The sequence below is a fragment of the Brassica rapa genome, chromosome A02 (genome assembly GCF_000309985.2).
Source record: "Brassica rapa cultivar Chiifu-401-42 chromosome A02, CAAS_Brap_v3.01, whole genome shotgun sequence".
NCBI lineage: Eukaryota > Viridiplantae > Streptophyta > Magnoliopsida > Brassicales > Brassicaceae > Brassica > Brassica rapa.
In genome coordinates this window covers 9,055,402-9,073,130 of record NC_024796.2, presented here as the reverse complement: position 1 = coordinate 9,073,130, position 17,729 = coordinate 9,055,402, and the positions used below count along the sequence as shown (strand labels likewise).

Below are 17,729 nucleotides of genomic sequence, written 5' to 3'. Positions count from 1 at the left end.
TAAAAAAGATTTAGACAGATATAATTTTATTTAAAATATATATATAATATATATACACATTAGTTTTAGAAAATTGAGAAAAAATATATTTCAGAAATATCTTTTATGTATAAAATATAGTTTAATATATATAAATAGTTTCAAATGATATAAAATATATATTAAGATGATGAATTTATAAGTTTAAATTACTTTGCAAACAATCAAACTACTAGCTATAATCATATAAATACATAAAATAAACAATAATTAATATAATTAATAATACTAATAAAATTTATAATAATATTAATAACTTAGGTTTTGAATATCGTCCATACTTAAAATCCGTCCAAATGTTCGTGTACACTGTATAATATCCGCTTTAACACTTTTCATTATCTGAATTATATAAATCCGTATAAATCAAAACATAATATCTGGATGACAAAGGATTAACTGGTAGAACTATAAATAGCGGATAGTTTTTTAAGAAAGGGTTATGTAATTGATTGTGGATGCAAAAAGAAATAACATTAGAAAATCTTTTATCAAAAAAAAAAAAAAAAAAAAAAAAAAGAAATAACATGCTGACCATTTTCGTATCTGCTGTAGAAGAAAACAATTAGTTAGGTCGGAGTTGTGTTTGGACGTAGAAGGGAACGGCGGATGTCAATTATTCACACAATGGGGAAAGAGATTCGAATTATTTGATTAGACATGAAATGAAAAAGCAGTTTGGTGGTCAGAAAAAATAATTAAAGAGAGAAAAGAACAAACAAAAACAACTGAAAGAAGCTAAGGTCCAATGGGCGAGGAGAGGCTACCAAGGCACAGCAAAGGTCAAGTAGTTTCCAATAATCAGAAGTGTTCTGGGACTTCAATATTCTTAACATAAAAATAATTACAGAATTTTTTTTTAAAAAGCAAAATTTGCAGTTGTCCTCCCCATGCACTGAGGAGCTACTTCACTTTTTTTCTTTCCTTTTTCCTTTTGTAAGGAGGAAAGGAACAAAAAAAAGACACAATAACATAAAGAATCTTTTGTTGGGATGCTATCACCATCCTTGTAATTCTTCGATTGGATATCTAAATACATTCATATAAATTATTTTCTGTTTTGTGATTAACAAGTAATTTTATACATATTTTGTTCTCGGTTATTATTTTTCTTCCACTATTATTCGAACAAATATTATATCCGTTTATTAATATTAAAAACCAAAATACCATTTCTTAAAATCAATAGTATTACAGTAATATAAAATATGCATCTCCGGTATGCACATACCAAAACTCTTCTGGTTAAAGATAAAATGGTTCAAATGCTCCTGAAATTTTTTGTTTTTATTGGACCATTTGAACTTATATGCATTTAATATCAAAAATCTTTAAAAAAAAAATCAAAATATCAGTTATCATAATTTGGAAAATACATATATTTTCAGTTTTTTTAACGGTTGCAGATGTGTTTCTAGGCTTTGATACAGTGAACTGTGTGTCTGTGTCTCAATTATTTTTGTTAACCATAGTAAATACGAATTGACTTGAATTTTTTTTTTTTTGAATACGAAGATTCGAAGAAGTTCGGAGCTCAATCTTACAATCTTTATAAAGCCACCACGTCTTATAATATTAACTGAAGATTTCTTCCTTTCTAGTTAGACTAACGATCTCGCGTAATTTGGAAAAGGTATCATCTGAACATATCAAATCATGATGCACGTAAATGCAGCGGCAGGAAATAACCTGCCAACTTCTGCCTCAAAAAAAAAAGATTCAAAATCACTTCAAACATCTTAGAAAGAATAGTTGACTTGTTAAAGAAGGAATCTAAACCCTACATCTACTATCCAAAACCTTCCGATTCTCTATTTAGAAATTTCACATGAAACTACGTACGCCTTATGAACAATTAATAAAGTTGACGAATTATTTGTGTAAAGAGAATATAATAATATATGTATCGGACAAGAACATACGTAGCTAGTGGAGACTGCGAAAAAAACAATGGAACTAGTTGTCGTGGTCCTACATGGATATGCTTTCTGTGTAGTGATGATATTCACTTCAACTCTGGACGATTATCTTTTTCTTCTTTTTTGTGGACTCTTATCTTATACTTGCGGACAGCTCCCAGTCAGTAATCTCACCTCTCACATCAATGTCCGGAATAGGATACACAACTTTTTTTTTATTAAGAAGGATACAAAACTTATACTTCGCATTTCGCAATTTGAAAGAAAATTTTACTTTTTGTATAATATTTGTTAGCGTTTACATATTTTAGAAAATTTATTTTGTAGAACGTAAACGTTAACGTAAAAAACAAGACCATCAACTTTTACGAATTTTGATTACTTGTTTTGGAAAGTGTCTACTGAGATAAAAATAAAATAAAAGTGTTTTCTAAGATATGCAGAAGCAAGAAATTTATCATTATTTTCCGTGGATTCTCTGATTTAAGTCATTCAATTCGGTATGACGATGAGTTAATTCTAACATATTTTGTCATTCAACTCAGCGAATTATACTGTGATGCTGCAATATATTTTAACTCGGCCTCGAACGAACGTGACACGTGTGTATCATTCAATTCGGCGAAGTTGCTGTGATGCCGCTGCGTCTTTATAAATTTCCATCTCGTCAGACAGAAGTTATTTTGAAAATATATTGGAGCATTTATCGCTTAGATGAATCATAAACGAATATGTCAACTAAGTGTTTGATTAGGACATAGTCGACATGTTGTGAACATAGTTTATCCAAAATATTTTTTGGTATTTGTCTTAGCTTCACATGACACCAAACTTTTTGTTTAGTAGAACATGCTTTATGTTCACTATCTGACTGAGTTTACTATATCAAATGTATAAGTCATTCAACCCGGCATAACTTTATAAACGGGTTAAGCATGGAAAAGGATGTCACTCAACTCGACAAGCTTACTGTGTCATTGTCAAGATTGTTTTTTAACTCGGCTTTCACGATTAGTAAGACTGTGAAATTGAGATGAGTGATTCATCTCGGCGAATTTACCATGACATGAAAAATATCTTTCAACACGAGTTTTTAGCCAATGAAACAGCTTACATATTACTTTTTTGCATAATTGAACTTGTTAAAGCTGCCTACGTACCCCTGAAAAAGATTAAACCTTATGTAGTTTTTTTTCTTGAAGTAACGTTTGAGGTTCATAGATTCTATGATCTCGTCTACCCAGTAACCTTTCTTAAGATTAATATGTTTCTTGATTATGTATATGATGATTTTCTTGGTGGCTTTTGCCTTTTCGTTCCTTTAAATATATTTTGGTATGAATGTACTTAGGCGGATCTGCCATCTCTCGCAGAAACCGCAAAAATTATTAGAGGTGAACTGAGAATCGTTGTTGGTGACAATATCGTAGCGGAGTCTGTGTCAGAATATGATGTATTTTCAGAAAAAGTTATGTACTTTGGGATCAGTGATTTGAATAAATGTATTTTCCTCCACCATTTTATGTAGTCTGTAATCATAAGTAAGAAGCGTCGCTTCCATGAACTCAGCAGATGGTGAACAATATCCATTGCCCAATGCATGACAGGATACAGAGTGGTGATCAGTCTTAGCAACTTGATAGGATAGTGAATGTTTGGAACATCTCTAGCATCTCTTTCACTTTGCTGCACACTCTTTGCAATCTGCTACCGTTGTTGGCCAAAAATGTCCATGGCCTTTGATTTTTAGAGCAACTGCTCGTTCACCGGAATGGTTCCCTTCTTCTCCTTCATGTGTCTAAGCCATGACTATTCTAGTTTCTTTGTTGTGGACACATGGTAACATGAACTTGTTAGCCATCCATCCGTAAAGGTTTCCACCCATTGGGATGTAATGGGTGCTTTGGTATTTGAGCATGTGTGCTTCCCATCTATCATCTGGTAACTTTCCGTTGGCCAAGTACTGTAGAATAGGAAGCCTCTAATCAGGGATAAGGACTTTGGCACCAAGGTCAGGGGAGTGAATGTCCATATTGGTTACATCAGAATCAGATAGCCGTGATGGGGACAACAACTTCAGAAGCCAATGGATGCTCGGTATCTTTATCTTTTGAACCGGGACTTTCCTCTTTACTTGATCTTTAGGATTACTCGCCCAACGCAATGATTACATCTGCACGTGTGTTCTTTCCCTGGGTAACCTTTGTTAATTTGAAAAATCTGAATTCTTTAAGATCTTGGACGACTTTCATATAAGTGTCTATTCTTTTGTTCTTTGCATAGTAGTCTTTGCTATACTACACAATAGGCTTGGATATGTTTTTCTCTAGTTGTCTTTTCCATTAAGAGTCTGGTAATGAGAGCTTCATATTCAGTTTTGTATTCAGCTTCGTTGTTAGATGCTGCGAATCTTAACTGGATTGACTAGTAAACCGGAGACTGTTGAGAAGGGGACCATATCTGTATGAATCGGAGAAGATTCAGGATGAAGCTGGGGAAGGCCAAACTGAAAAGGTCTGGATTGTGAAGACTAATGAGCTCAATCCTGGAGAAGATGGGCAATAAACAGACCGTTCACCCCTCTTTTGTTTTTATGCTTCTATTTAGTTTGTGTTTTAAACTTGCTCATTGAGATTTTTGCCATTGGGTGGCTTTAATATATTTCGTAAGTTTATGTAATCATCTCGTCAATAATAGTTTAACTTAGAAATATGATTGAGTAATTCCAACAACTGACCAGGAAGTCGACTTTCACCCTTTGTAGATATGTCACTTGTTAATATTACCAGGACGAAATTGACATAAAACAAACACAATTTTATTTAGAACCGTTTCTCAGTACTTTCAACTTGAAAATGTACTCAGTCGATTAAGAAGAGTTCTAATATTTCCCAATAATATCTTTGTTTCAGCGTAATGAAACTACTGTTGTGCTGGGCTGGTTCTGGTTCTCTCAATCAAGTAAAGGAGTCTGGTTCTCTCAATCAACTCCAAAATACTCCTTCTTGCTTTGGATCGCCATACGTGGAAGGCTTCAAACGCTTGATCTAGTGCAACAGTGGTGTGCTGGGCTCAACACCACCTGTGTTGTATGCAATGTTGCTCAAGAATCATGCTCCCATCTCTTTTTTGGATGTCGCTAATCAGAAAAGGTTTGGAAGAAGCTTGTGGGGGGGGGGGGGGGGGGGGTATTATGAAAGACAGATACACTGCAGACTGGAATGATCTTATTGAGATGATAGCAAATCCCGGGTTCAATCCAACAGAGACGTTTCTCATCAAATACAGCTTGCAAGCAACTGTGCATACAATATGGAGGGAGAGAAACTCGCGTAGTCATGGTGAACAACCACATGATGTGGCTTGTTTGATCACGTTCATATATAAGGCAATCAGGCTGAAGCTCCTTTCGGTGAAAGGAAAAGGGCACAAACATCTTGCAGAGGGCCTCATGGCTTGGTTTGGGTCGCGAGGAGAGTGAGAAAAAGGTTTTGTGATAGATGCTCATATTTTTTTATTCTTTGTACAAAATAAAACAGTAGCACCAGATGTAATACAGTTTTGACTGAATAAATTTTACGTTCATTCAAAAAAAAATGAAACTACCGTTGAGAAATTTTACGAAAAAAAAATAGAAATCCTTTTTCCGTGAAATTAGCTAAACATTGAGTCAAAAATAGTTAAACGTAAATACCAAATATGTTTTTCGACAAAAAATATTTTCATCAATTCGAATAACTAATGGCACAAATAACACGACTTGGAGTGATACAGAATATTTTGGGGAAAATCGTAAAAAACCTAAATCGTAAAACTGTCTGAAATGACCTAAAACACAAAAACGATCCGCAATTATTTAAACCGTAAAAATCCCAAATCAATGATGGTTTACATACTTGGAAAATAATAAAAAGAAAATGAGAAAAGATAACTTTCAAAGAAGATAGGATCGAAGCTTGGATATGAGGAAATATCATTGAAAATGGAAAGAAGATAGATACAAAATTACAAATCTACAAAAAAAATGGAAAAATGGTCGACCTAAGGATGAATATATAAAGATGATCGAGACCGAAGAGAATGGCACAAACACACATAAATCTTGCTTGTTTGAAATACGACTGAACTTCTCTAAAAATTTATGTAGTAAGAATATTTGTTATTTTGGTATGAAAATATTAAGTTAAACTTGTCAATTCTATTCAGCTCGTTTACATATCTCGGGTTCTGAATAACCCTATTTTAGGCATTCAAATCCATCTTCAATCTTTTGCTTGTATAAGACTAATATGCCAATTTTAGTCTTCGAATGGAAAAAGCGAACAAAGTGTTGTGTATCTAGCGGATCAAACGGATCTAACGTAACAAGAGTGGATCAAACGGTTTTAACGGTCTGAAAATTATTTTTGAATGGTGAAAGTGGATATAAAGCGATCCAAAATACAATAAAGATTTAATATAAAACTTTCTAATAATATGTTTTTCAGAATTAATATTATTTATTTTAAAACCAATGTATAGATACAATAATTATAAAATGTATTTAGAATTTAATAGAAAATTAATTTAAACATATATAAAAGAATACTTTATTTAAAAGTCGTTTATACGTCTTCTTTCTTTTTCTTTGATTTATATTTTAGAAAATAAAATATATGGTTATAATTTAATGTGTTTGGATAATATAGTTGACCAATTTTATTTTCTGAGTTTGGATTGTTTCTTACTTACATATATACAAATAATTTATTGTTCAATATTTAAACTACTTATTCTTATATTATATTGTATTTAGTTAACAATGTGTATTTTTCAGAAATTCGAATAGATTTGAACCAAATCCGAACAAATACTAGAATATCCACTCATAATCATATTGGCAATATACATGCAGATCAAAACTATATATTTTAATATATTTAATATAGAAACACATTTGTAGGTAAAATAAGTTAAATGGAAATTTTCATGCGGTCGTTATAGTGTGTATCGCTATTGTTTTCTTCTCTTTCCATTCAAAATCCTAGATATTACATTTGAATTCAAATGCATAAATGACATTTTTCTAATCCACTTCTGTTTCACCCTCTAAAATAAAGATTGTTATTTTTTCTTTTATATATAGAGAAAATATATTTATTATTTTAAAAGCATAATTGGAAAATCACATTTTATTTTAGTATAAAAATAAAGGAATACATTTAACGATGGTCTAACATGTATGAAATTATTTGTTTTCACATTTTCTTTACTCAATAAATCTCTTGAGTTTCCTTTAATTTTGATATCCTCATTCAATTGTCTTACATAATTTATCAGATCTTGTAAATGCATCACCATCAACTTATGTTTTTATACTGAGAAAAATTATGACTTCTAATTTGAAATCTTTTTTACTTCGATAGATACTAAATATGATGAATCAAAAGAGTATTAACTCAGACAACAATTCCTCTCTTATTTCCTCTCAAAGAAAAGTAGTCCTTAAGGTGACCGTTCTCCTCTGGCGCGGTGCTCGACAAGCCGAAGCAGGTCGCACTTCCTCTCCCTTTCTTTGTTTTTCTCTTTGCCTCCTATTTTCTTTTGTTTTCCCCTCTGTGAGATGTCAACCCCTAGCGACGTCATTGATATCTCGAGCTCCTATTCGGGGCCCCGGTGAACACTCGGCTTGATGGTGACTGACTCCGGTGTAGAGTCGAGGTCAGGGAGGCTTGGAAGCGGCAGAGGTCAAATTTTAGAGTGGTGATTTTTGAGATGGCAATTTCAAATTACTTCTTGCCAATGCGGTTCCAATCTCAGCTCGTCTTCAACTTGGTCAGGGGTGGTTGCGACTTCGTTCTTAGATATGGAGTTTCCATGTCCACTCGATAGTGATTTCGAGCTTCAAAGCATGTGGTGGATTTAGTTGTGGAGGAAAGTGGGAAGCCTATATATAGCTCCTTTCATGGATTAACATCAATCGAGAAGTGATGAACATGTGTAATCCGATGTTGCTAATAACAACTCGTCAATGTAGTCTATCAGATTTAATCTTTTAAGATTGTATGTTGTACCGATTTTGTTTCTCTCGGTTGTAAATTGATTTTATCCATATTTTTGGGTTGAAAGTAATAACAAGTAAATATTTTAAAAATGTGATGAATCAGTAGATGGTAAAACATTTTTCTTTAAAGTGTAACATCTTGGAGTTGAACTCAGATCCCATGATACTAAAGCAACACTAATCTAATTGGCCTGAGATTGGCCGCACTTGACTGCCAACTTTCACCTTTAACAGAGTTTTAGTTAAATAAGTTAAAGAGTTATGGACCCCGAGTATGAAACCAATTGAACCAACACATACATACACAATGAATTATTATAAAAATCATAAGAAAAATAAAAAAATTAAAGAAAATTATCCCAATTTTTTTTTTTTTTTAACTCTAGTCTGACTTAAGTGTGAGACGTCCCACTAGGGATGGGCACTTTACCCGATATCCGAAGTGGCACCCGAACCCGATCCGAAAAACCCGAACCGAAATCCGAACCGAAGTAGCAAAATACCCGAACGGGTATTGAATAAGGAGAGATTGGATACCCGAACCCGAATGGATAATACCCGAACCCGAATGGATATCCGAAGATAACCGAACATATATATAATTAACCTTATATTTCTAGTTTACATCTCTCATTTTATATAAAATATTTATATTGATACTACACATACTTTAAGTTCATATGATATACATACAATTACGAAAAAAATGATTTGTTACTCACTTAAAATGCATGTCAAGTTTTTTATTTCAAAAATTAACAAAAAGTTACATCCAAAATTAAAAAAAAAATAACTAAATTAATGTTTTTTTAGTTTTAAAATGTTATATCTAAATTTATTAACCATTCAATCTATTAAAAATAAAAAGTTAGTTAATTGAAAGTTATATTTTTAAATACAAGAAACTTGAGAAATAAAAATTTTAGTTTTTTTTTTCAAAATCTAAATATCCGAACCCGATCCGAAATAACCGAATCCGAACTAAAAATACCCGAACCCGACCCGAAGTACAGAAATACCCGAACGGGTTCTACACCTCTATACCGAAATACCCAAAAATCCGAAATACCCGACCCGAACCCGAACGGATACCCGAACGCCCACCCCTACGTCCCACCATTGTCCCCTCCACTCCCACTCACAGCAACCTTAGCTTTTCCCATCATAATAAAAATCATCTTACACTATATCAATCCCACTTCTTTCCTCTCTTTTGTGCTCCCAAACCGAACAAAACACTCACAAACGCAATTAACTCATCTTTCTCCCATCTCTCATCTCTCATCTCTCATCTCTCATCTCTTCTTCTCTCTCATATCAAAAACCTAAAAAAACTCTCGAGACAGATGCAGACAAAGCTTATCATAACTCTCAGTTCTTCCTTCAAATCCCAAGCCTTTGTCTCTTCATCATTTTAAGAGGTATGAATATTTTTTGTTTTCTTTTGAAAATCTGAATCCCTCAATGTTCTTGGATTAACTTTTGTCTCAAAACTGTTGCATCTAAGGTTGATGAAGTTTTGATGATTAATCAACAATTATTAGTATGGTTTGTAACACTTTTATTAAAGGTTTCGGTCAGTAAAATATTGTTATTTAGTTCCAACTCGTTCTTTCTTTTCGTTTTGCACGAAACATTGAATACCCAAAAAATATTACTTTTCTTTATCCCTCAATTTTTGTAAAAAAAATCCTTCTATTTACACATCTTTTCATATCCAATTTAGAATTACAGTTAACAATGTAATTTAAAGTTTAAAGAAATTTCATTGGGTATTGTTTAGGTATTCCGTCCCACAAATGTCAGCTGATATTGGGATAGGATCTTTAGAAAAAAAAAAACTGAATTCGGATCTTATAGAAAAAAAAACACACACAGATAATGATTTAAATGATGGATCTTGCTTCATATGTAATTTGATTTTGCTGTCGGTGATATTTTCGCTATATATGTCTTTTTGTCTTTTTGTTTGTTGCTAAGTGTCTGTGCGTCTGTTTTCTGTTTGTCTAGTTGTGTAAATGTCAGTGTTTTATTTTTCGATTTTGACTGTCAATGACGCAGAATCAAAAAAATAAAATAGAAAATCATTTGGATCTATTTCTGTTTAACATTTTACACAATTATTTGAATTTTTTTATTTAGATTATTATCAAGCAAATGAAGTAGAAAACGATTTGGATAAAATTCAATCTACTAGCTTTTTTGAGTTACTGCTAAAAATGGAATTCGATTAATTATAAATTTTGATTTATTAAGAAATAGAAATAGAAGAATATAATTGGTTTGGAGTTGACTGCACGATGGATGTGTCAGTACTAAATTTGGCACTTCTGATGTTGTCTACTCATTGACTCACTAGGACCATTTATAGTCACACCAATGTTTCCTCCCACTTGTTTTTCTTGATTATTATTAATTTTATTACAATACTTTGAAGACATTATCGACTTTGTTTGGCCAGAAGTGATCCATCTAAGTTCTTAAAGTTATTAGAGCACCTCCATCGGGGTAGTTTAATACAGGTTCTAACCAAAAGCAAAAATAAAAATAAATGAAAAATGCTAAATAAACAGAGAACCGCTGCCAAACGTGGGCTTTTTAGAATCAGTAAGACACCCTAACGTGTCATCTTGTAATTGGAATGCACATTAATGTCTTTCTCTCTCCTTCGTTTGTGCAAAACCAGTTTTCTTTCTCCTCCATTCTTGAAGACTCCGCTTCTCTCTCGAATCTCCTTTCGATCTCTTTCTCGGGTAGGTAAAATCATCCTTTCGATTTCGTGAATGGAAGGAGGAGGATCAAGATCTTCGACCCCATCCAGCTAACACCGAAGAAGGATGATGGTAAGCCTGGGGAGGAGGAAGATCACAGGAGGAAGAAGGTGAGGAAAGAAGCTGCTGCGACCGCGAGAGCCTCTGCGAAAGATGCTGCAGCGAGGGCAGGGGATCCGGATGAGGAGAAGTATAGGTTGGGGTACGGTGTTGCTGGTAAAGGAGTGAAGCTTCCTTGGTACGTTGAGAACAAACGTGAGTATGAAGATAGAGCTGGTGGTGAAGGGGAGGAGGAGGAGGATGGTGGACGTAGGAGTGAATCTAAGAAGAAGAGTGGGAAGAAGAGCTTGAAGGAGCTGAGGGAAGAGCGGTTGAAGAGGGAGAGGGTTGAGAAGGAAAGAGAGAGGGCTCTTTTCATGAAACAGAGCCAATGAAGTGGTGGCTTTTCACGTAGGTGAGAGAGTTTCTTCTTTTTTTTTTTTGTTTCCAAGTGTTGCCCTTTTCAAGGTGTACTTATATAGATTAATTCACACTTTATGATCAAGTTAGTATCCAAACTTATCGTTTGTACTTCATTTGTGTAGATACAGTCATGGTAGATAGTTTTGGAGTGTGATAATAATTTACCAGTTGCTAGACTCGAGCATATTTTGCTGTTTAGGAGAAGCATGGTTGTCTTAATTTTATTGTAGCAGCATTTAGACATTGAAGTTGGAACTATGTGTGTGATATGTACACTTGTGTCAACATTTGCTTCCTGCTCTAAAAGTATTAATAGTACACGATCATGAACCTGGTGGCAATTGAATTTTTCTCCATTTACGCTGATAGATTCATGGTAGATAGTTTAGAATGCGTTTTGTAGACATGACAGTCTATTGTCCTGTCCTAAATACGCTGAGGGCCGTATGACACTGCTAGTTTTTGTGGTGCTTGTTTCTGTAAGTCTGTACAGAAGCTGCTGTTTGCCCAACTCCTTGTCTTCAACACTTCCCCATTGATGATAAAAGAAAACAGAACCGCGTCTTTTTAACACACTAATATGATCACCATCATGAAGAAGAGTACAAAAATGAATGATCGGAAATGAATTAGTTTGTGAAATGCATGCATGCGATGATTAAATCACAAGGATGACAAAAAAAGATGGAAAGGAAACGTGTTGCAGAGAGAACCCCTATGGGGTTCTCCCATTGGAAGAGTAAAAAAATATTTGCACTAACCAAGGTTCTAAACTTGCCAAATCATCTTATTTATTCTTAATTTAATCATTAGAACTCATTAGAGGTCCTAATGGATGGAGGTGGTCTTACTTCCTATATAATTCTCAATTATCACTCATCTAGACATTCTTAACATTCTTTCCAGATAAAATCATTGCAGAAAAAGATAAAACAACCGTCAGGTTCTGCCAAAATGATGAGACCGATCTTAGACCTCGAGATTGAAGCTTCATCGAAACATGATCATTCAGACAGTACCAGTAGCCAAGTTGCCTCGAACTTGTCTCCCGTTGGAGACGATTACAAGCCCATCTCTCTCGATCTTAGCCTCTGTTTCAATAACAACAACAACAACTTGGATCTTGAATCATCTTCTTTGACGCTGCCAATTTCAAGCACCAGCGAAATTAGCAATCCGGAGCAACAACAACCATCAGTATCCAAGAGGGTTTTCTCTTGCAACTATTGTCAACGGAAGTTTTACAGCTCTCAGGCTCTTGGCGGTCACCAAAACGCTCATAAACGCGAGAGAACGCTTGCCAAACGCGCTATGCGTATGGGCCTCGCTGGAGTTTTCCCTGGCAGAGGATCTAGTAGCTCCTACGCCGCTGCTGCCACAGCAGCTGCTCTCTCGTGCCTCCCGCTGCATGGAAGCGGAAACAACGGTAACATGACGTCGTTCAGGACTTTGGGAATCAGAGCGCATGCCTCCCCCCACGACCTCGGCATTACAAGGCCAACACAAGAAACGATCATTAGAAACATTGCCAGGTTTAACCAGGGGTACTTCAGTAATTTCGTTCCTTTTTTGGTTGAGGACGACGAGGCCGAGCTGCTATGGCCGGGGAGCTTCAGGCAACAGGCGTCGGATGCGGCTGAAGGAGGTAATGGTGATTTAGGTCAACGGAAAATGGATTACTTGGAGGTCAAACAAGCAGTGGACATGAAGTGTTCTCTTCCAGATCTAACGTTGAAGCTTTGAGCTATCTTCCTTTTTTCTCTTTTTGAATTTGGATTCTTAATTTGCTTTCGCGAGATTTATAACTCTATTATGTACAGTGAGCGTTTTACAAACCATTTCTAATATGTTTTCGCTATGTGGTCACTTTCAATTGATGGACTTAGAAGTCAATTCTAGTGTTTTCTTATGTGTATTAACGAAAGGGATATGTATTTGATATAAAGTATATAAGTGTGCACTTGTGAATAATCACTAGGTAAAAATCTATGAAACCTTTTATTTTAAGTATGATTTTGTATTTGTTGATCAGTTTTGCTACGTCTCCTCTGGGTAACGATCCTATAACATTCGGAAATTGTGTTTTGCCTTTGTTTTAGAATTGGAAAATGTTTTTGTCTGTTGGTGAATGTAGGTTTGCGACCGATGTTGTATGCTGTATCTGGAGTTGTAAGATGTCTTTTTGAATTGTGCTCTCTTCACAAAAAGAATTCTGTTGTAGATTGTGTAAGACCATTTCCAACCCAAATTTATCTTTTCCTCTATAATTTCTATTAAAATAGAGGGAATATAGAATGAAAAAGTGAAATTCAACTTTTTTTTTCTATAATAGAGTAAATACTCTATCTATTATAGAATAAACCATTCGAGTAAAATTTACTATATAATAAAGTTTCTCTATTTTATTAGGAATTATAGAGAAAAAGATAACTTTGGTTTGGAGATGGCCTAAACACGAAGAAGAATATATATACATATAACCTAAGTTAATCTATATGGACCCCTAACATGTTAATTTACTTTTAAAATGAATAAGATTAAAGTTTCGATTAGTAAAGACTTTCGTTTTAGACTTTAGCTTTAGAACTTTTGACTGTAGAGATTTTGGCTTTAAAGATTGTAGTTGTTACTTTAAAATTTTTAAATTTTTGATTGGTATCGAAAGCTTTAATTTATTTTATAATTATATAAAAAATATTAATATTTATGAACTATGTTCAAAAGATAATATAAAATCTGTAAGAATACAAAATCTTAAAAATAAAATATGAAAGGAACATTTAGAAGAAAAAGTTCATATTTATTATTTTATTTATCGGTTTGATAAAAAACTATATTTAAGGAATGGAATATCATAAAAATAATTTGCAGAATTTTGAGTTTCCAATTCTTATTATATAAATTATCTTTAGATCATCAAAATTTAATTTTTCTTTTTCTTTTAACTCAAATTTGTTCTAAATTGGTTTTTGACAATCTAAAGTTTTAGTAATATTTAAGTTTAGTTTAGTTTCTAATTAATAAATACTAGAAAATAAGACTGATTTCTATTACAACATAAACATATTTAAAATTATCTCTAACTGACTTGTAGGCTTTAGTTTATTCCGATTGGATATGTAAATAATTAAAAAAGAAGAAAATTATATTATTAGAGAGGTCAAATTTAGATTTTTTTTACGCTTTGAGGCCAAATCCCCCAAAAGTCTTTATTTGGTTGATAGACAGTCTCCGTCCTTGCGTAACTATTGCAGTCTCGCTGTTTCCAGAATCATCTGGACACTCTTCTTCCTTCCTTAGTCGATCACCGCAAAACTCAAAATCAACAAACAGCTAACAAAAAAACAAATGTTCGGCGTCGTGTTCCCCAACCGAAGCTTCCCAATCGACATCTCAACCTTCACCCAAATCGACACTTTCCACTGGGTTCTCGACATGAACCACTTCGTCGGTAAGTTCCCTCATCCTCCTCCTCTTCCCCCCCACACTAATCTAACCGTCTCTCTTCAGGCGAAGCATACGATCAAATCGGAGAGATGTGCATCTTCCTCCTCAACAACTTCACCCTCCCACCCGACAAAGCCCTAGCCGTCTACGTCCAGTCTCCCGGTTCCGCGTTCGCCTTCTGCGGCGCCGTAACCCTATCTCGCCCCTCGGCGGTTTTGTCTCTCCAGTGGCCGGAGGCGGGGAGCGCGGCTCAGATGCAGCTCACGGCGGGGGACTCCGCTCCTTTATCGGCCAAAATCGGTATCTCGGTGGAGGATGCGGCGGCGCTTCCGTCGCTGGACGTGGCGGCGGAGAGGAAGATCGAGCGGCTGGCGATGAAGGTCGGCGAGAATCTTTTCAACTTCATGCAGTCGTTTTGCGGCGTCGACGGGAGCAAGTTGGTTGTTCCGATGGATATTTTGGATCGGTGGTTTAAGAAGTTTCAGGAGAGAGCTAAACGCGATCCTGGGTTTCTCAAAAGCTTCGCTTTGTAATGTTTGTAAACCTCAAAGAGATTGTAGTGTACTTTTGTTTGGCAATGGGAAAGTGTTTGCTTTTAATGCTTTCACTAACTTGATGATGTTTCAGATTTGGTTATGCTCATTAGCTTTCTTATCTTAGCAATTGAAAGTGTTAAGACTTTATCCATTACAGGGAAGCTTCACTTGTAGTACTATGTCGGTTTTGCTCATTTTAGCATGGGTTCTATACGCTGAGTTGAAGAAGAGATTGTAGTTTTACTTCAGTTTGCCAATGAGAAACTGTGAGGGATATGAATTATGAAGTTTTTGGCTTCTACTGTTCTTGGTTGCATACAGTTTCAGCAAGTCAGATGGTGTTTCAGATATGATCTTGTTTCATAAGCTCATAAACAATTAAAAACTCTTCTTATCTCATTTTCTAAGGTACATGAAAGGTGAAAAACAACCCAAATGATTGAACCTATGGTCACTAGGGCCGTTCTCTACATCTTCTGAATATACTTGTTTCTCCTTTATTAGTCTATCTTTGTATGGTTTTTATGAAGCTGTTAACAAATTACCATACGGTCTCTACTTGAATGTACCGGGCTATCTGCATTTATATTTTTGGAAGCTTTATGGTCTCTACAGTTAATTTTTGAACCCGTCTCTGCATTTGCTTGACTGGGAAAATTATGCTACTTTGAGTTTCCCATATTACGAAGTTGCGACTGATTTATCTCAAAAGTGTAAATTGAAGAACACTTACCAATGCGTTTAGCCTTGGAGAGAAAAAGTGATAAATATATTTGGCTTGGATAGCATGGACTTGCCATTACCTGTTGCGGTATAACTCTTTTGGGATGTCAAAGAGGGATGGATGGGTTATTGGATTTTATAAAAGTTTTATCAAGCCCAAGGACAAAACTGCCGGTTTTCTCAGGTTTGGTCATATGATGGAGAGCTGATCTTTTTGCTTGATGGTTGGCCACAGTTAGAAAGGTTAACAGACATCACAGAAGAATCTGGTACGAGATCATTGGGTGTTAAATGTTCAGATATGGTTTCAGTTGCACCATCTTGAACTTCTTGGCGCATTATGGCTCATTCAGACATGTCAATGATCCTTGACCGAATCCTTACTGTTCCAGTTCCAAGTAATAATGGTGCATGTGATATACATTCCCTCATAAAAACATGCCGATGCCGATGAAAACCATCCTTATCTGCTACCAAGACATGGAAACTGGTTTGAATACATCGTGAACAGGTTCAATGGTCAATATTGGTCTTGTTTGCTCAAAAGATTCCATCATGTTGTTTCATTTTGTGCTTAGCATTCTAGACAACCTATCTATGGTTGTCAGACGAGGGCTTGAGAACTGAAGCAGCAATGTGTACTTTGTGGAGATAACGACTAACGAGGGATCATATATATCTTCTTCGTATGCCCATACTCTTTACATGGTCTGTACTAGTGTATGCGAAAGGCTCCTTGGGTCAAATATTATTATTACACTTGACCGATCTGTTACTCTTGGCATCGCACGAGTTATACCTCCTCTAATATATAAGCCATCTTAGTTTAACTCAGTTTCCAGACAGGAGACAGCACAACACATTATACTTTTAGAACATCTCTAAGCAGTAAGCACTGCAGCCTTACATTTTACTTTGCTATCAAAGTTTTCACAAGTATGAGAGATACCATATTACTTTGAGAACAGACAATGCTTTATCTTAAGATAACACATTCGTTTATCTTTGCCTTAATTTTTTCTTGGTCAACTCTTAGACACGTCTTTCTTTTTCTTTCCTTTCTTTTGTTCATTTATCAAATTTTCAAGGAAGAAAATGTAAACTGAAAAAGATAACATTTGGGACACTTGTGACTGGTTCGGCCGTTTGTATCTGATTTTCGGTTAGGCTATATATTTGTGTTTTTTTTTTCTTAAATTTTAAAAGGTCAAAGACATTTCCAGTCCATAACACTATATTATATTTTTCCTTAAATTTTAAAAGGACAACTAGATATTGACCCGCCCTCGAGAGGGCGGGTATATTTTTTGTTTTTAAATTTCTTACCTAATATAATTTATATGTTTGTGTGTTTGTGTGTTTGTATAATCATATTTTTGTATGATATGAATTTAATAGAACATATAAACATAAGATGAAAACTATAAAATTATTGCTAAAATTTGATAATATTCGTTAATCATAATTATCCCTGAATATAATGTTTGTATTAATTGTTTCTAAATGACGTTTGTTTCTAATTTATATCATCGAGTTATCTTACCAGTCAAAAATATGAGTCTAAACAATGCAATCTTTAGCCGTTATTTTTTTTTTACAAAACAGCTTTTATTAGACATATATAATTATTATTTTTAATTTATAAAATTTTAGTTAAATAGAAATATGTTTTTAATCATTGTAGATTTTGTTAATATGTGTCACTACAAACTCCGATAAAAGGAAATTCATATAAAATGCGACTAAATTTTTAATGAAGAGGGGATATGTTTTATAGAATTATCTTTTA

The 17,729-nt window shown here is 34.5% G+C and overlaps 2 protein-coding genes and 1 pseudogene across 5 annotated transcripts; all 3 read left to right on the top strand.

Annotated features, from left to right (window-relative positions):
• Window positions 1–9,095: 9,095 nt before the first annotated feature.
• On the top strand, window positions 9,096–13,245 carry LOC103852308 (zinc finger protein 4). 4 transcript variants are annotated; one of them, XM_009129219.3, is made up of 2 exons: window positions 9,096–9,422; window positions 12,156–13,245. In XM_009129219.3, the coding sequence occupies exon 2, from the start codon at window positions 12,189–12,191 to the stop codon at window positions 12,975–12,977; it is 789 nt and encodes a 262-aa protein (XP_009127467.1). In that variant the 5' UTR covers window positions 9,096–9,422; window positions 12,156–12,188; the 3' UTR covers window positions 12,978–13,245. The 4 variants fall into 4 exon arrangements, with proteins under 4 accessions (XP_009127467.1, XP_009127466.1, XP_033141753.1 ...); XM_009129218.3 differs by having other exon boundaries at window positions 9,123–9,422; window positions 12,141–13,245; XM_033285862.1 differs by lacking the exon at window positions 9,096–9,422 and adding an exon at window positions 9,430–10,490 and having other exon boundaries at window positions 12,082–13,245.
• On the top strand, window positions 10,763–11,509 carry LOC108870955 (annotated as a pseudogene).
• A 1,072-nt stretch (window positions 13,246–14,317) lies between the features above and the next one.
• Window positions 14,318–15,393, top strand: LOC103852307 (protein OPI10 homolog). The gene is made up of 2 exons (XM_018656337.2): window positions 14,318–14,685; window positions 14,745–15,393. Exons 1-2 carry the CDS (start codon window positions 14,583–14,585, stop codon window positions 15,212–15,214), a joined length of 573 nt encoding a protein of 190 aa, XP_018511853.2. The 5' UTR covers window positions 14,318–14,582; the 3' UTR covers window positions 15,215–15,393.
• Window positions 15,394–17,729: the final 2,336 nt, after the last annotated feature.

Excerpts from the sequence above, each read along its gene's own strand:
- LOC103852308 (XM_009129219.3), top strand. The coding sequence starts at position 12,189 with ATGATGAGACCGATCTTAGACCTCGAGATTGAAGCTTCATCGAAACAT.
- LOC103852307 (XM_018656337.2), top strand. The coding sequence starts at position 14,583 with ATGTTCGGCGTCGTGTTCCCCAACCGAAGCTTCCCAATCGACATCTCA. Across the intron at positions 14,686-14,744 it reads CGACATGAACCACTTCGTCG|GCGAAGCATACGATCAAATC; the intron begins GTAAGTTCCCTC and ends GTCTCTCTTCAG.